This window comes from Podarcis erhardii (genome assembly GCF_964252035.2).
Source record: "Podarcis erhardii genome assembly, chromosome: 2".
NCBI lineage: Eukaryota > Metazoa > Chordata > Lepidosauria > Squamata > Lacertidae > Podarcis > Podarcis erhardii.
In genome coordinates, this window is record NC_138498.1 from 30,282,052 (window position 1) to 30,299,713 (window position 17,662).

Below are 17,662 nucleotides of genomic sequence, written 5' to 3' on the forward strand. Positions count from 1 at the left end.
ATATTTGGCTCCCTGTCAATTACCCTGGGAAAGATCTAAAGCAGGGAAGCTTTTGTTGACGGTTCCATGCTAAAACTGCCAAAATATGGAAGGAGGAGCTAACGTTTTTTGGAACAAGGCGCTCTAACTCAATTCCAACTGGCTGCAGAGAAAATGCTGGTGTTCTCTAAAGCCAGAATACTGGAAATGAAACACTGGCATGTAAAAGCACAACTGTACCAAGCAGCTCCTGTGCTTCATTTCCCATGTGATTCCATTGCTCCAGGAGTACCTTTCATGAAAAAGAGACTCAGCTGACCCATATATGCCTTCTAAAGCATCCTCTCTTATTGCACTAGACTGTTTACAGATGGAGGGGCATACGAGAGCAAGAATTGTTTTCACACTTTTGTAAACGATTACACTGTTGCAATACGGGAAATAAATCAGCAAGTTCCCAATTCCTCAGATAAATCAGTGTCTCAATTCCTCAGACACATAATGGTTTTCAGAAAACGTAACCAAACTGCTGTGTACAGACAATTTACAACAGCACTGACAAAAATATGTTGATGCAAAAAAGAGCTTAATCTATTAAAATTAAGATATGTTATTTTATTCATTATTTCTGACATTTGGTTATTCTAGCATTTAGAGGGACAAGAGCAAGAGTCTATTTCCCCACATTAATGAGGCAACAGTGAATACACAAAATTTGTATCAATTTACCCAAAAAGCAAACTGGGTAAACCAAAATTTTATCTAAGAGTAGGCCCCACTTCAATGGAACTTCCAAGTATACAGGATTTAAAAGACTACTACCAGAAGGCTGCAAACATAGAAGCATTTATATATAATGCACATGAATCTTTGCCTTGCTGTAGTGGACTGCTATGTTCATCATCTGGTCAATGAATACAATCCACAGTCCAGTGAAACAAGCAGCAAATATATACAACAGATGCTAATGGATTATGACTGCATCCAAAAAATATTTATTATAGGAACAAGGCAGACTTGGAATGGACTTCACCGAAACTGGCAAAAGCCAAAAATAAAGCTCCATCAACAGACTCTGTGGACTAGTGGTTTATTTCTATGAAAGAAATAATAGGACTAGAGTCCACATGGAAGCCCTGGCTTCTAAAATGCAGAAGATGTTGAAACAGTTTATCTCAAATAACACAGAAATGCTGAAATGTAAATTGGTGTGTGTACAATATTCTGCATTTCAAGGACGTGCTACACCTCAATCTATCCATCCACTTTTAAGGGAGACTGGAAAGACATAAAACACAATGCAATCAGATACCTAACTCGAAGGCTGAGATCAGAGCAAAAAAAAACTACGTATATGTAGAACAAAATTATTCAAAGTGTGAACCCCTGAGCAACCTCTGCACTCATTTCAAAGAAGACGGAGAGAGACAAAATGTAAAATATATTGTAATGCTACAATTACAATCTAGTAGAATATATTGTACTACAATATATTGTAATCTTGGATAAAGGCGTCAAAATGGATGTCAGGGAAGACAGGAAACTGCCTTATATTAAGACTACTGGTTCCATCTTTGTCTGTATTGTCTACACAGAATGACATTGGTACTCGGGAGTTACAGTCAGGCTTCTTTCCCAGTTCTACCTGAAGATGGCTAGGATTGAACCAGGGGTATGTGCTCTTAGACTCCACTGAATGCTCAAGACAATTCTATATTTTATGTTAGTGCTCAAGTACAACCCCCAAATATACAATTCTATATTTTATGTTCATGCTCAAGTACAACCATACATACCTGCTTTTAGCTGGCCTAAAAACAAGCGATGCCTCTTAAACATGGGGCTTCATTAGTTACTACCATACATTTACAAGGCTGAGCCCCATTCAAATAGGAGCTGGAGCTGCATCCTGGCTTAAATTAATATTATATTGTACAGCATAGCTAGAAAAATACTGTATTGTCATCTCATTGATCCACCTGCTTTGAATCTGTCAGTCCTGACTGATGATTTCATATAACCAAAAGATGATTCCTCTTCAACCTTGTTTGCTAATAATTTTGTTGACTCTTATGAGAAAATTGTTAAATGGACATTGAAAGTTTTCACAAATTAAAACCAATCTACTTCCTATTATTATTATTTTATCTTTGGCAATCTTCTCTTTCGATAGTAATTTACTCCCATTAAGTTTAAACTAGACTAGCTTCCTCCTCTTGCAAATTGTTCCTCAAATCAATCTTCTGTAGACAGAGCTGCATAATCCTCCATATTAAACATACCTGAACACAAAAACAGTGCAATACCAAAAGTAGTTTCATAAAACACTTCAGCACTTTGCTTGACCTCTAGATGTCATACTGCTAATGAAAAAAGTAAGCTGTGCTCTCTACCACAATTAATACCCTGAAGCCACATGGGTCCTCTCTACCTTATTTAAAATTATGTCCCTATGACCTTTCAGTGTTCTTTAGATCAAACAAAAATTTCAGGTAAATACAGTGAGCCATGTGAAATACCAAAACAAAGAGACCTCTCAAAATATAGTAAGGTCAAGCACAGTCCAGTAATACGTGGGCTTCTTTGATGGTAGCTTTAGGCCTTTACTTACAATTGCATTTCCATTGCTCAGACATAAAAGTAGCTAGTTCTGAGGAACAGACTTCAGCCTATTTGTACATTTCCCAATTCTAAAGGCTTTTGCACAGGAATGAGGATACAGTGGTACCTCGGTTTTCGTACAGCTTAGTTCCGGAACAACTTGGAACTCGAACGCTGCAAACCCAGAAGTCAGTGTCCGGTTTGCAAACTTTGCTTCGGAAGCTGAACGTGCTCCTGAGCTTCCGTTTTCACTGTTGCGCTGCTAATTTGTGTTCCCCCATTGTAATCAAAGCCTTCTTCCTTCCGTTTTCACTGTTGCACTGCTAATTTGCGCCCCCCCCCCATTGTAATCAAAGCCTTCCATTTCCGATTGCAGTGTTCTGAGGTGATATTTGGAGTTATGTTTGGTCTTTTGTTTTTGCTATTTTTTGCATTTTTGTTTGTGTGGCTTTTCCGTTTTTGTGACTGTGAGTTGTTCTTTGTTTTATGATTGATTGATTGATTGATTGATTGATTGTGTGACTGTGGAAATGGGCAAAAGCCCCCCATCCAAACAATGACTATCATCAGTGCAGGTAAGAAAAAAAAGTAATTTTAATTTTTATCATCTACAATACTGTCTTATTTATTTTATAGTACAGTACATTGATTATTGCTTTCATTTTATGGATCAATAGTCTCGTTAGATAGTAAAATTCATGTTAATTTGCTGTTTTAGGGGTTGTTTTTAAAAGTCTGGAATGGATTAATCCGTTTTGCATTACTTTCTATGGGAAAGTACACCTTGGTTTTGGAACGCTTTGGTTTTGGAACGGACTTTCGGAACAGATTAAGTTTCAGAACCAAGGTACCACTGTATACAACTTCTCAACCAAGATTATCAGATATTAGTGCCCCTTTGTGGCAACTAGTATTCCTTAATAGTCTCTCATATTTGTGTGTTGTGTCGCACTGAAATATTTCTCACGCTTGATTGCAGAACTCTAATTTGTTTGAACTTTGTAAGCCTCTATATCTGCTTCCCAATAAACAATAATAATTTGAGCCTTGCATGAAATGGCTTACTTAACTGCATGATTCTGCAGATGAAACAGGTTGAAGCGTTTTTCACCCTTGCAGCACAATAATTTATATAGCTGTGCAACATGAAAAAATATTTAATTTTTAGAAAACGTGTAAGTAGTTACAAACTAAAGAGGCATACAATTCAAGCATGGAGCAGAGTTGGTTTTGGAAACTGTCAACATTGTTTCTCAGATTCCCTCCAAAATTACTTCCTAAAATCTTTGCACTTACCCAAGAAGATATTTCAACTAATGTGTTTACTGAACAAATCCTATAAGCAAGATTGCATTAAACGCTGAAGCCTCATTACTCCACATCTTATTGGATAATTATTCCAACGAAGCTCATACACTCAGTAGCAATTTTCCAATAATCAATACTTGTCATGCATTCATGATAAACTATTTCTAAGCTCTGTCCCTAGGCTGGTTATTTCAGTGCCCTGGCATGTGGTTCTCTTCAGCCTTATTGACCATTTAAGCAAGTGTCTGGGGGCGGTGGGGGTGGGGGGAATCACAACCAAAGTAGGTCTATTAGTATTTACAGCAAAGGTCTAGGAGATTCAATCATTCTCCTATTGTTTTATTGCAGATAGCCCAGCAACCTCTCTTTATTACTGCAGGAAAAACTCAAAAGCTGGCTGAATGCAATCAAGTAGTACGTGTTCAGCTTTGCAATGTTTCAAAGGGCAGTGATTTACCGCTACGAACCAAGTATCTTGCACACAAAACATCTGAGCTCGGTAATTGCCTCATGTTTTGTACAAACTATACAAGGCAGCATGAGGTCTGCCCACACGCAGAGTACCTGCTGCTACCCGAAGCCAACTCCCCTCCCCAACCCACCCTCTTCCCCCAATTCCATGGGCTCTGTCATTAAACAGCAGAGAGACTCGTTTGTTTTCGTTGTGCCCTGAGGTTTTACTATACCTTAGGTTCCACATGCTGTGTTAAAGCCTCATGTCAGCCAGCCAATAGGCTGTGTTCCACGGGATTCATTATTCTTGTTACTGCTGAAAAGAGAAGGGCTCTGGAATGGCACGTAGCATGGATACGAGAAACTGCATGACTCATCAGTATGTTCAGTAATGTGGTATCATTGCAATTTTACTCATAAAAACCATTGTGGCCTTTCATGCTCTCGTAGATGTTACCACTAAGGAAATCAACAATCTTACAACAAAGATATTTACAGAAATCACGTTTCCTAGCTATATATTTGTCCAAATATGCCAGCAGAAATTGCCAGGTCTGCTGTATCTGGACAGAAATAATTTGAGTGGAAGTGAGAAGGTATCAACCCTTTCCTTTTATCTTCAGTACTTCCATTCTCCCAACAAGTGTGTTTCAAAACTGAAGAAACCAACATTTTATTATGGTTTATCTTCTTATGCAAAAAAGTATATCACTGATACATGGTTATGCAATCAAGTTTGTATTTAAACCGAATATCCCCTTGAATTCACAGTCACTGGTTTGCTTGTTTTTAACCTAGTGGCTTATTCAGTTCTGGTTTCTTTTTTTATCACTATAACACAATCTCACACATGTCTACTCAAAAGTATGCCCCACCGAGTTCAGTGGGGTGCACTTCCAGGGAATTATGTATGAGACTGCAGCCTCCAGCAACTTTCCAAATTCATTAAAACAGAAACTAATAATATAGTGGCGCATCTTGTTCTTTTATTTCCTACTTTATTTCTGGGGGGGGGGGAGGCTATCAGAAAACGATAACAACTGTGAAGAGTAGTTAGTTCTTGTGTTTAAAATACAGATAAATAAAAAAGAACCCTAAAAAAATTCAAGAATCCAAAACTGAGCCATAACTGAACAATTTCAAAACAATTGCAGTAAACAAGTTATCATGCTGAAAGAAGGAAATGCCAGTATGAAGAATTAACTAGGACTTAACTAAAACAGGGTACCTTTTGCAAAACATTTCAGTAGCAGCAAAAGGCATCCAACCTGTGATTGGGGGTGGTGGGTTGCTACGAAGGGGGACAAAAGGGAATGCGATGCTGATTCAAGAAGCATTGCTCTTGCTCTCAATTGACCTTGTGTCACTACCATGTAGGCAAACCTGAATGTATGGCGCCTCCTATATCCTCACCACATGATCCCACAAACTATTATTTGCAGGAGTTGACTGACCTGGTTTAAAATAAAATGCTGCTAAAATAGCAACTAATGGGGGAATATTTTTGTCCTCCCTAAAGGAACTACAGTGGTACCTTGGGTTACAGATGCTTCAGATTACTACGCTTCAGATTACAAACTCCGCTAACCCAGAAATAGTGCTTCGGGTTAAGAACTTTGCTTCAGGATGAGAACAGAAATCGTGCGGCAGTGGCATGGCAGCAGTGGAAGGCCCCATTAGCTAAAGTGGTACTTCAGGTTAAGAACAGTTTCAGGTTAAGAACAGACCTCCAGAATGAATTAAGTTCTTAACCCGAGGTACCACTGTACTTTTGGGTATCAAAATAGGTGAACTGTTTGATACAGTTGAAGATTTCACTTATAGGGCAGCCCATTTTTAATCTCTTCAAAAGAAAACATATTAGTTCAGCTTGTTGATTTTGCATCAACACATTTTGTCAATAAACACACTAAATTTCCTGTAGCTTCTTTAGATTTTGGGTTTTATTCTAACAAAATGCATACTTGGTCAGCAGAATATCAGAAAAATGCTGCTATGCCTTTATGCTGACTTTTTAATACAACATTTATTAACTTCACACCCCGGAAAGATTAATCTCCTTTGTTCCATTTTCTTTCTGTTGGCAGGACAACTGATAAATATCTTGGAAAAATCATCTGGTGTCACTACTGTATTTACATCCACAAATGGAAGGCAGACACAGAGGAGACAGCAAAGATTTTAGGAAGCATGCTATAGATAGTCATAGAGTCTTGCTGTGGTACAACTTGGACTTGCGCTGTTTATTTTCTTGGTGCTTATTTTTAAGGTTATTTTTCATGCTTTTATTTACATTTCAGCTTGTATTTTGATGAGCTTGTTTTTATTGTTAGCTGTCTTGAGCAGCATTCTGTTGGAAAGGCAGGACATAATTATTCTTAATAAACAATCAGGTGGTTGGCCCCAGATGCCAATCCTGTAATTATTTAAATTTAAAACTGCTAGAAACTGATTTAGGTGCCAATGGAAGCATAAGTCACTGCTCCCTAAACACAGGATCTAATTCTAAATCAGCAGCAGAAAAGAAACAAGCAAATGTACATAATCATGCCAATATAATGCAAATTTAATTTGCAGATTCCTTAGTTATCCCAATAATGTTCTCTCCTAAGTTCTGATACAGAGTGGTTCTTTGCTCAGGATCTCCTTAATATGAAGATTTAATTACAGTAACAAGACAGCAGCCACTGAGAGGGCTCAGAACACGACACATGCAAATTTACCCTTGGAAGTTACCCAAAATTTGTGCTCCCCAGCAACTGTGACCCTTCCTCAAGCAGGAGTGGTGTAGTCTTACTAGCAACAACACACTGAGTTACTTCTTCCTCTTCGGCAATCACTCGTAGCTGAGTAAGACTGTTTTCCATAAACACGGTTTTAACAATGAGTCCATAAGTGACTGTGGAGGCCAATTCTGGATCCACATGTCCTTCCACAGTGGGGACATTGCTTTACAGGTAGGAGCTTCTTCTTAGCACGTTTCTGTCTTGTGTCCTGAGTTCGAGTGTCTTCAAAGCCCATATAACACCTTTGGTAAAGCTGTTCTCCAATTGTACTGCTAGCAGGCAAGTGTTTCCCAATTGTGGGTGTTTATACTACATTTTTAAAGATTTGCCTTGAGACAGTCTTTAAACCTCTTTTGTTGACCACCAACATTACACTTTCCATTTTTAAGTTCGGAATAGCGTAGCTGCTTTGGAAGATGATAATCAGGCATCCGCACAACATGACCAGTCCAACGAAGCTGATGTTGAAGAATCATTGCTTCAACGCTGGTGATCTTTGCTTCTTCCAGTACACTGGTATTAGTTCGCCTGTCTTCCCAAGTGATGTGTAAAAATTTTTGGAGACACCGTTGATGGAATCTTTTGAGGAGTTGTAGATGGTATTTACAGTGGTACCTCAGGTTACAGATGCTTCAGGTTACAGATGCCTCAGGTTACAGACTCCGCTAACCCAGAAATAATACCTCGGTTTAAGAACTTTGCTTCAGGATGAGAACAGAAATCGTGCGGCGGCGGTGGGAGGCTCCATTAGCTAAAGTGGTACCTCAGGTTAAGAACAGTTTCAAGTTAAGAATGGGCCTCCGGAATGAATTAAGTTCTTAACCCAAGCTACCACTGTATAAGTGGTCCATGTTTCACAAGCATACAGTAAGGCTGGTAGTACAATAGCTTTGTAAACAAGCATTTTGGTTTCCCTGCGAATGTCCCAGTCCTCAAACACTCATAGTCTGGGAAAACTATGTAAACAAGTTCCTACTTTCCTTCCCAAATCTAGGCTAGAAAGGGCATGGTAAGGACAAGGTGTTCATCCCTGTTGTGTTGAGATTCTCTGAAGTCAATGCATGGTCAAAGAGAGCCCTCATTCCTCACCAGGCTGTGGTCAAAGTACTGTCAACCCTGCTACACAAGATCCTTTTCAACTAGAGAAGCCAAGTTATATGCAAAGCTAATGCCCGTAGCTCTCTCTCCCGACTTTAGCACGCTTCTGAAGCAATTCACATCCCACGCTTTAATATTCATACCATCACAAGGATATTAAATCCATATTTAAATCTGTTCTGATAACTAATCAGCTTCAACAAAGATTTTATTCTGAACTGCTCAGAAAGAGATGCTGCCTCTCTCTACTCTGAGCTCATGTTACCAAAGAAAATGTTTGCTGTGGCAATTTATTATCCTTATTGATTTTATAAATTATACGGGAACAAATAAATTAATGATGAAACAGCCACCTGTCTCTGTGTAACCAATTTCACTTGAAAGTAGAATGACTAGGAATAAATTTACCTAAAGGTATTGCTATAGCCAGGACAAGCTAGTTCTCATCCGAGCTCCCCGCTTGGGAAAGGAAAAGAATACTAAGATTTTCAAAATTCTGGAGCATACCCTACAGCTGTCCAGTGATCAAGATTTCAGGCAGAGAAGATTGCTATCTGTATTTGCACATGTGACAATAATACTGTAAGTTCAACAGAATAGAAACACAAGAGTTCTCTTGACAATCAACAATGCATGTGAAATCCAAAACACAGTTACTGATCAGAATACTGAAGGTGAAAAATGGAGGAATAAAAAAGAGCCTTGGAGTTTGAAAGGTTTGTGAGATTACAGATAAGATTTCCCCCCTTTTTATTATTACATTTATTTCATAAAGATTTTTAAAAGAAAAATAGTCTACCAAATCTTATGCAACTCCCAGAAAAACACACAAAGCATGTGGAAACCTCTAGAATATGCACACGAAATTAGGTTCAACAGTAAAATGGCTTTAAACCTAAGCCAAGGGTTCAGAAGCAATATCAAACCATAGTTTGGCATTATATTCACAAGCCTGGATTGAACCTACCTCTCACACAATCCTTTAGCCTTCCTGACACATGGAGATGCCCTATTCATTTTCCTGATTTGAGCAAACTATATTTAACAGTTTAATCCCATTTGGTCATGGGTTACAAACCATACTTTCATGGCTCAGACAAACCATACTTTCATGGCTCCTCAAACCAAGAAGTCATGAACTGGCACACACAAAGGAGAGAAAAGAAAAGAGCCAAAGACATACTCCAGTTTTATGCCCAACAGGGGCGGCCCCAGATGGAACTCAGGTTACAAGGGTGATCAAAGGATTGAGGGTCCTTGGGACCATTGTGTACATCAGTTCTCATAGCTACTGTAGCCTTGTACCTGAACCACCACTATGCGTGATAAAGCACAGCACACATTCCATATACAGAAACTATTGTGTCGTCTTAACTGTGCAAAGGAGTTTTTGCTCCAAGCTTGCAGGTACTTTCACCAGGACGTTCACTCACACACAACAGACACGCACACCAGCATGGTGAGAGTAGTTTGAACCCATGCATGTACATTTAAAATCAATGAGCTCAGTCTGCAGGATTCAGAATTAAGTAACCTAAATATTTTGAATTTAAGTCACCAATGTATCAAGAATCTCCAAAATGTACCAAAGCCAGAAAAATGATATAGACAGAGCATGTGAAGTCTGCTCACATCTTCCATCCCCAATATGTGGTCACAATACAGTGGTACCTCGGGTTACATACACTTCAGGTTACAGACTCTGCTAACCCAGAAATAGTACCTCGGGTTAAGAACTTTGCTTCAAGATGGGAACAGAAATTGTGCTCCAGCAGCGCGGCAGCAGCAGGAGGCCCCATTAGCTAAAGTGGTGCTTCAGGTTAAGAACAGTTTCAGGTTAAGGACAGAATGAATTAAGTTCGTAACCAGACCTCCGGAACGAATTAAGTTTACATAACACGTACCACTGTACTTAAAGAGTGACTGTGCCCCCTGAATATTTATGAACATAATTACTTATTATTATTTCGTACAGAAATGGAATGTGCCAGCTTCAGACATAGAATGTTTATGGAGCACAACAACCAAAAAATGGAACTGGGTGACAATCTTTCCATATGAGAAGACGTTTGTAAGTAGCAGGTGCCCACACGGGTACAACAATTTTAAGCTCACTGAGCATGGTTTTGCTACCATAATTAAAACTTCCAAAGCCGTGGGGGCTTTACACAAATTGCCACTTCCATGGAAAGAAGCTAGTGTAATCCCTGTTTCTGGCAATTACCATACCATAAATCTAAAGTCTAACAGTCATAAACAGCATAGTTGAGCCGGTCAAGATTGCAGAAATTCACCAAAAAACTGATAGTGCAGAAAAGACCCCAACCTACACAGAAACTAACTACTGAATTCCAACTACTCAGAAAGTTATATCAATGGGAGCCATGTTGAATACAAATGGCAGTATAAAAATCTTGACTGAAAATTATTCCTGTTTCAAAGTAAATTCACCCAAGCAAAGCCTAATAGCTTTTGAGAACTTGCAAGGTTCTATCCACATGAATGGACAGACAAGTTATGAATATTGGCAAGTCATTAAGTTATGTAAGGGATGTTCCATACTCCAAGCTGAAACCAGGGTTTTTTCATGTAGTACAAGTAGTACACACAGTTGATTGGAAAAAGGAGGCATAGAACTCCTCTCTAACACAAAAATCATACTTACCCTTGGTTGCCAGTTTTCATACTGTTTCTGCAGATTTGCACCAATAGTTTCCAAAGCTTTCTGTGGCCCCATTGACAGAGGATCTAAAACACATAAAAGAGTCATGAGACTTTTGATCAGTTCCTCAAGAATATTCACATAATTTCTACTTCAGCCAAATGTGTATAGAGGGAAGGGTATTTGAATACAGATTATAGCCCACAACGTTACTTTGCACCAACCTTGTGCAATCTCCAAGGATGTAATGTAGCAAACCAGGCAACTTGCATAAATTCTGGATAAAAGGCCCTGGAGTATGAGATAGCTGCTTTCTTTAGGACACTGATATAAAGGGAGCTTGGTGCAGAGACACTAACATGCTTAGCATTTCCACCAGTCTTGCCCTGTCCCAGCCAACTGAGGACTGCTACCTTAAAACAGAGGTAATCAACCCTGCAAGGTGCCATGGCACCCATGGAAGCTTACTTAAGCAAAAACAAGTATATAGCCCCCCTAGAAAGGAAGTTACGGGGTAAAATGTGCAGGTACCTTCTAAGTGATTTCTGTGAAATGAGATTATGATGTGGCCATGTAGTATATTTTTCGTGGTACTGTTATTAGACAGCAACAACGTGTGTGTGTGTGTGTGTGTGTGTGTGTGTGAGAGAGAGAGAGAGAGAGAGAGAGAGAGAGAGAGAGAGAGAGATCTCCACAAGAGAGAGAGAGAGAGAGAGAGAGAGAGAGATCTCCACAATCCAGACCAGCAGGTCATAGCTGTCTTCCCATGGTAAGCATAAAGTTATCAAGGTGGCTGTCTCCTTAATTTTCATTGAGCTCAGCTCAAATAGAGGATTTTTCACAGATAAAAAGCTAATGCCCATCATCACACAGCAGTGCTCTCCGCTTAAAACTTTTAAAAAGCTGTATTTGAGGTTCTCTAACAATCAGGGTTTAGTGCAGTGAGATATAGGAAATTATATTTCAGCACTACAGCTTCAGAACATCAGGGTTTTGATAGGCATGAGGATCACCAACAGAAGCGATTAGCATTTTTATTCTAGTAGCTGATTTATTTATTTTCAAAATAAGGAAAGAACAGATAGGTAAATGGCAAATGCTTTTCCAAGACCAAATCAAAATATTCCAAAAGACACAAAGAAAAAGTAATCCCTTCTGCTGCTCTGCTCATCTTTTATCAAAACAGAGGTTTCTGGAGAAGTACGTGGTCAGCTGTAATCAAGGCTACTGCAGTTCAAACACAGAATTGAGTATCAGAGTAGAATTTAGTATTCTGAACATTTATGGATCCCACTTTTCAACAAAGGAACACTCACAAAAAGAAGTTCTCAACACAGTTATGGAGAAAAACTGCTGAAGCTGGGGAGGAAGTAATGATTTCCAGTAATAGCAATTCCTCAGAATTCTGCAATCAACTTGTTGCCCTCCAGATGCTGTTAACTCCCAACTTGCATCAGCCTCAGGCAGCACCACCAATTGCCAATGAGACAACAGATACAGTCATTTCCAGATGTTGCTAATGTAAGCCAGCTGCTTGCATTCACTCATGTGTTGAGCCCTAGCTGTACCTATATTAAAGGAACAGGCTTCCCCAGTTGGGGGAGAAGAATATTGCCCCACAACACTAAAAACCAACATGAAAAGTTCTCACCCATTTTTAAGCAGAAGATGGGTATGCTAGCATTTTTGTCTCCTGACACTCAGAATACACAATTCAGACAAAAGCTTACATCTCCCCACTTAACTGCCTGTATCTTCCTCAGAAGGCCCTTCTCATTCTTTAAGAACCGAGCTAAAAGCATCCTTCCAATACAGTACCATGCTTTTGGCAAAGCTAGGGCTGAAAAACTGGGTCATTTCCAAATTACTCCCTGAAGCACCAAGATTAATTTGTAAAAAATGCATGCAAAGAGAGACTAATGAGTTACAGTGCAAGTCCACCCAGGGAAGAATCATGTCCTTGTGGAATGCCAAAGGAACATTTGCATGCTTAATGGAACCCACCTGACGCTATGGACAAAAAGAATAACTCTAGTACCGACTGGTGAAGCAATAGCTCTAAGGTGAAAAGAACTAAGAATGGGTTAGACATTTCCCCTATTCAATTTTTTTTTTTTACAAAAAATACTATAAAGAATTCTTGCTTTCTGAAGTCTCCTATTAGTCAATGCTTTTAAAGCTGGCTTTGGACTTGCATGGTTTCTAAATTCATTGAGTGAACTCTGACCAGTCACTGTCTCTCAGTCTAAACTTACCTCACAGGACAGTTGTGAGTCTCATCAAGAGGCAAATACTTTCAGGCAGTTGGCGTTTTGTCTAGATAAGCAAGTTGCACTATGGAACACTGTTTCTCGGGTCACACATTCAGAATCAAAATGTTGGAATAGCCTGCTCTATGCCCTTGTAGTAGACCTCCAAGGTGACCCAGAAGTGATTATCAAGCACATCTTCCAGTTGCTTAACTCTGATGTTTTCTCATGCATCCTTTTAGACCCACTAAAATGCCCAGGAAGGATCCAGCAAAAGCACCAATAGCAAAGAAAAGTAGTGGCAAGAGCTCACTTCAGACAAATGACTGAAAAGATTGGAGAAATAGAAAACAGTGGCACTGGCAAAATCAAAAGGAAAATGAAGGGGATAATAAAAAAATAGACAGCTGTTGTGTCGTTCTTGCCATGGCTACTCAAAAGAGCAGCTGCTTAAGAAGGGCCAGAACCTCCAAGGCTCCAATGGAAAGGCTAGTTCTTGTTAGCCTCAGAACACGTGTTCTGGTTATAAGGGATTCCTTTACCATCAATTTTATTGTACTGAAATAATAAATGCATTGTATCTGCTCTTACCCAGACATGAAATGCTATCTTCATCAAGTATTTAGTCATACATCATTAAAGGTAAAGGTAAAGGACGCCTGGATGGTTAAGTCCAGTCAAAGGTGACTATGGGGTTGCGGTGCTCATTTTGCTTTCAGGCCAAGGGAGGTGGCGTTTGTGTACAGACAGCTTCCCAGGTCATGTGGCCAGCATGACTAAACAGCTTCTGGTGCAACAGAACATTGTGACGGAAGCCAGAGTGCACAGAAACGCTGTTTACCTTCCCGCCACAGTGGTACCTATTTATCCACTCACACTGGCGTGCTTTCAGACTGGTAGGTTGGTAGGAGCTGGGACACAGCAACAACAGCTCACTCCGTCATGGCGATTTGAACCACCAACCTTCTGATCGGCAAAGTCCAAGAGGCTCAGTGGTTTAGACCACAGCGCCACCCGCATCTCTTTTACCTATACATCATTATCACTGGCTGGCATGGTTTCCAGACACAGTGGAGAAGTAACTGTCCTGGGATTGCTGTTTTCCCTTTTGCTAAAATTAACTCTTAATGATGCATTGTGGCATTTGGGTCACATTTAGGAGAAAAGAACAGTATTATTTTACAGTTAGTCCATTTCTAGGGACTGTAACAAACCACGTCACATTTCCTGCCTTGTTTTGATGCACTGCCTCCATTAGGCAGTGTATAAACAGAGAGATTTCAGTTGCATTACATTGCTTCTATTCAGTATTCAACTCATTTACACTACTGCTATAAACAGATTTTCCCGCCTTTGAATGCTACAGGGCATTCATCTTTCTTAATGACATTTTCTACACACTTATTGTGACATTTAATGCCAGGTCATAAAGCAAAAGCAAAATAAGAGACAGGTGTCATTTTTCTAAGAGAAGATAGGAAATATTACAGGAACACTATTATCTGGAGTGAAAGCAGTACACCTAACAACCGTATCTTCTCAAAAATGAATGTACTAGTGCTTCAAAGCTCATTCAAGGCAAATTACAGAAGATATGCACACCTATTCTTCACTCAACCTTCAAAACATAACCGCATTTTGTTCACTCCAGTTTTAATCCCAGGGAGACAGATTTAAGGCACAGCAAAAGGAGAAGAGTGCAAAAACATTACTTAGTGGCTATTAAAATATCACTGTGTTTTTTAAAAAGTATAAATTGTGTGGGGCTCACGTATATAAATATCACACACTGTGGTACCAGGTGACAAAACAGGGAATGCTCAATTCCTACATTGTTTCACTGCAGGGATGCAAAGCCCCTTCCTTCCTTCCTTCCTTCCTTCCTTCCTTCCTTCCTTCCTTCCTTCCATCTACCTCCCAGTTACTCAATATGCAGAAGAGTCTAGAACACAGAGTGCAGGGGGAAAGGCTGTATCACTTCTCACTATTTCAGTGGCTTGCTGTGCTGCATGTGTGGGGAAGGAGATGCAAAGTGTTACTTCTTTCAACACTTCCATCTTCTTAGCAGAGCTACAGCAGGAAATCCTAAATATTTCTGTAGCTCTCTGCTGCTCTGGCCAGTAAGCAGCAGATTGGAGCAAAACATGTTCAGGCTCTCCTGGACATTGGAAAAATCATGCCTGGGTTTTCCTGGTCCTCTGCTACTTACAAATCAGACTGAGCAAGCAAGTGGAGAGTACCCCAGTACAAAATGCAGACAAGAAATGATTATAAAAATGTGATGTCTTCTCAGCTAGTTGGGGATGCCAGCATGCTGAGTCAAATGGAAAAGCATGACTCCTCACAATTATTTCCTATATTCAGTGCACTTATTTCTAAGAAATAAAATAAAATACACAGTTGTTGTAGCATCCCAAATACTAGCATTATACCACGGCTGTTATAATACAAGGAGAAGTCATCCATACTTATCTTCACATAACTGAACATGCATGTAAACATAAGTCTTGGTTAACAGCTCTGCAGTAAATGCTGAAGTCACTTTGTAAAACCTTCTGTCTTCTTAGCAATTAAACCTGATGTTGCAGCTCTTTTATAGGGTAAGAAAATACCCAGACAATACCAATATGAATGCCTCTGGCTTTTTGTTCATTTCAGACAAGACCTTTCCATTTACTGCAATATTCCAAAATTTTGGAGCAATCCAACATTTCCTAGATTTTGTTTGTCTATTAGAATACATGCTCTTAAGAAAGCCAGTGATCCACACAGAACAAGTTAATTATGCATACAAATCACGTGCACTGGGAAATACCTGATGTGGGGGGGACAGACTGCATTCATACTGAATATGTGACATTATAAATGACATTAAATTGTCATTTAGACAACAGCAGTGCACAGAAAGTTTTATCTGTCCCTCTCTCCACCAAATTCAATTTATCAAAATTACTGTCAGAACCCATACTTTTTTGACATTTGAACTAAACTGAAGTTCTGGCAAGGAGCTGCTGCTTTAATGAAACATTTACATACACAAAGCACCCCTGTTCAATTACGATTAGGGTCTATTTGTCAACAAACAAGAATTAATGCCCAGTCTCAATTAAGATACCAGGAAAATGAGGTGGACTAACACAAAAAGAAAGGAAAGAATTATGGTTGTGCAATTTTTTCAACAGACATTTCAGTTTGAGAATTATTGCCCCCAAGGTCCAGTCACTCGGCCATGTCAATATGTCTTCTCAGCAGTCAAAAATCACAATGTAAAATTGTAAGAAAATAATTTGGCTTGGGGTTTTTGGTGACCTACATCTAACCTGCATTATGAAACCTCTTTCTAGTAAACAATGAAATGCAAAATGCATACTACTACACCCAAATCCTTGCAGGTATCAAAACTTCACTACATTAACTCTGGTTATATCCAGGGACATACACAACAGAGGGACTATAATGTACAACTAATCACACACTATTCATAACAGGATATTCAAAGTGGCCCCCAAAAGGTGTTGCGGCCCACGTGCCTCTGAAATCCTCTAGAATAGATCAACTATGAGCAGCATGTTTCTGGCTTCACACAAATAGCAGTGGCCATGCAGAGAAGTGTTCTTGGTATCTGCTCCACAATCCTCCCCTGCAAAGCTAGCCTGAGGCTGAATCTCTTTCAGACAGATAAGCCCTTTTACACTAGGGCTGAATTTCAGTGGCTTAAAATTAAGCTGCCAGGAGGAGGTAGTGTGGCATTTAGTAAATCAACCTGCTTTAATCTGCATTTTAACACAGGATTTGTGTTTAATGTGTTGTTACCTGCCTCCAGTCTCAAGACAGGGCTGGTTAAAAGATTAAACAAATAATATTCAAATGGACTCACCTATCCAGCACTCAAGACGGGCACATGGAGTTGTCTTCACCACATCAGGAGGGTCCACTCCGACATTTAGACACAACACTAAGGCAACACTAACCGTCTTCATCTGAAAAAAGGAAGAGAGATGATCAGTACATTGTTTAAGACAATCCTTTAGCCTTTTCAGACCAAACATACATTTGGGGACCAGTTTCTTACTGTTTTACCATATATTTGCATGGTGGTAGTGCTGCTGCTGTGACGATCCACTAGTAGGTCCTGACCCAACAGTTGAAGTGCAGTGCTGTAGCATACATGGCCTAAAAACTCATGTATATATCTACAAATACTAACAAGAGAAGATAAAGGCATCTTTACTGCAATTTTTTTTCATCATGTAGGATAGCCCTCTGAAAGAATATTAGCAGGTAATGTAATTGCTTAAGCTTCTAAAATGAAAGATTCTGGCCATTAATCTCTGTTCTAAGCAACAACTGGTGGAGGGTATTTCTACTGCAATTCTGTCTCTGAATTTAAGCAAGTTTAACGGCCTGCACATGGAAAGAAGCCACCTGCTTGTCAAACAATAAGTATACATTTCGTTTGCAGTCACTGTAGGAAACTGAGTCCAACATTCAGCATGAAAATGTGTTCCCGTTCTCCAATGGGAAAT

General features: G+C 39.5%; 1 protein-coding gene across 2 annotated transcripts in view; it reads right to left on the reverse strand.

Annotated features, from left to right (window-relative positions):
- RPTOR (regulatory associated protein of MTOR complex 1) overlaps positions 1-17,662 on the reverse strand; it is a 328,366-nt gene that overhangs the window by 280,958 nt on the left and 29,746 nt on the right. For both annotated transcript variants that reach the window (XM_081849519.1, XM_081849518.1), the window contains exons 2-3: positions 17,014-17,116; positions 10,891-10,973 (exon numbers count right to left, since the gene is read on the reverse strand). In XM_081849519.1, the coding sequence (XP_081705645.1) occupies positions 10,891-10,973; positions 17,014-17,116 (186 nt within the window). The remainder of the gene's footprint in view (positions 1-10,890; positions 10,974-17,013; positions 17,117-17,662) is intronic.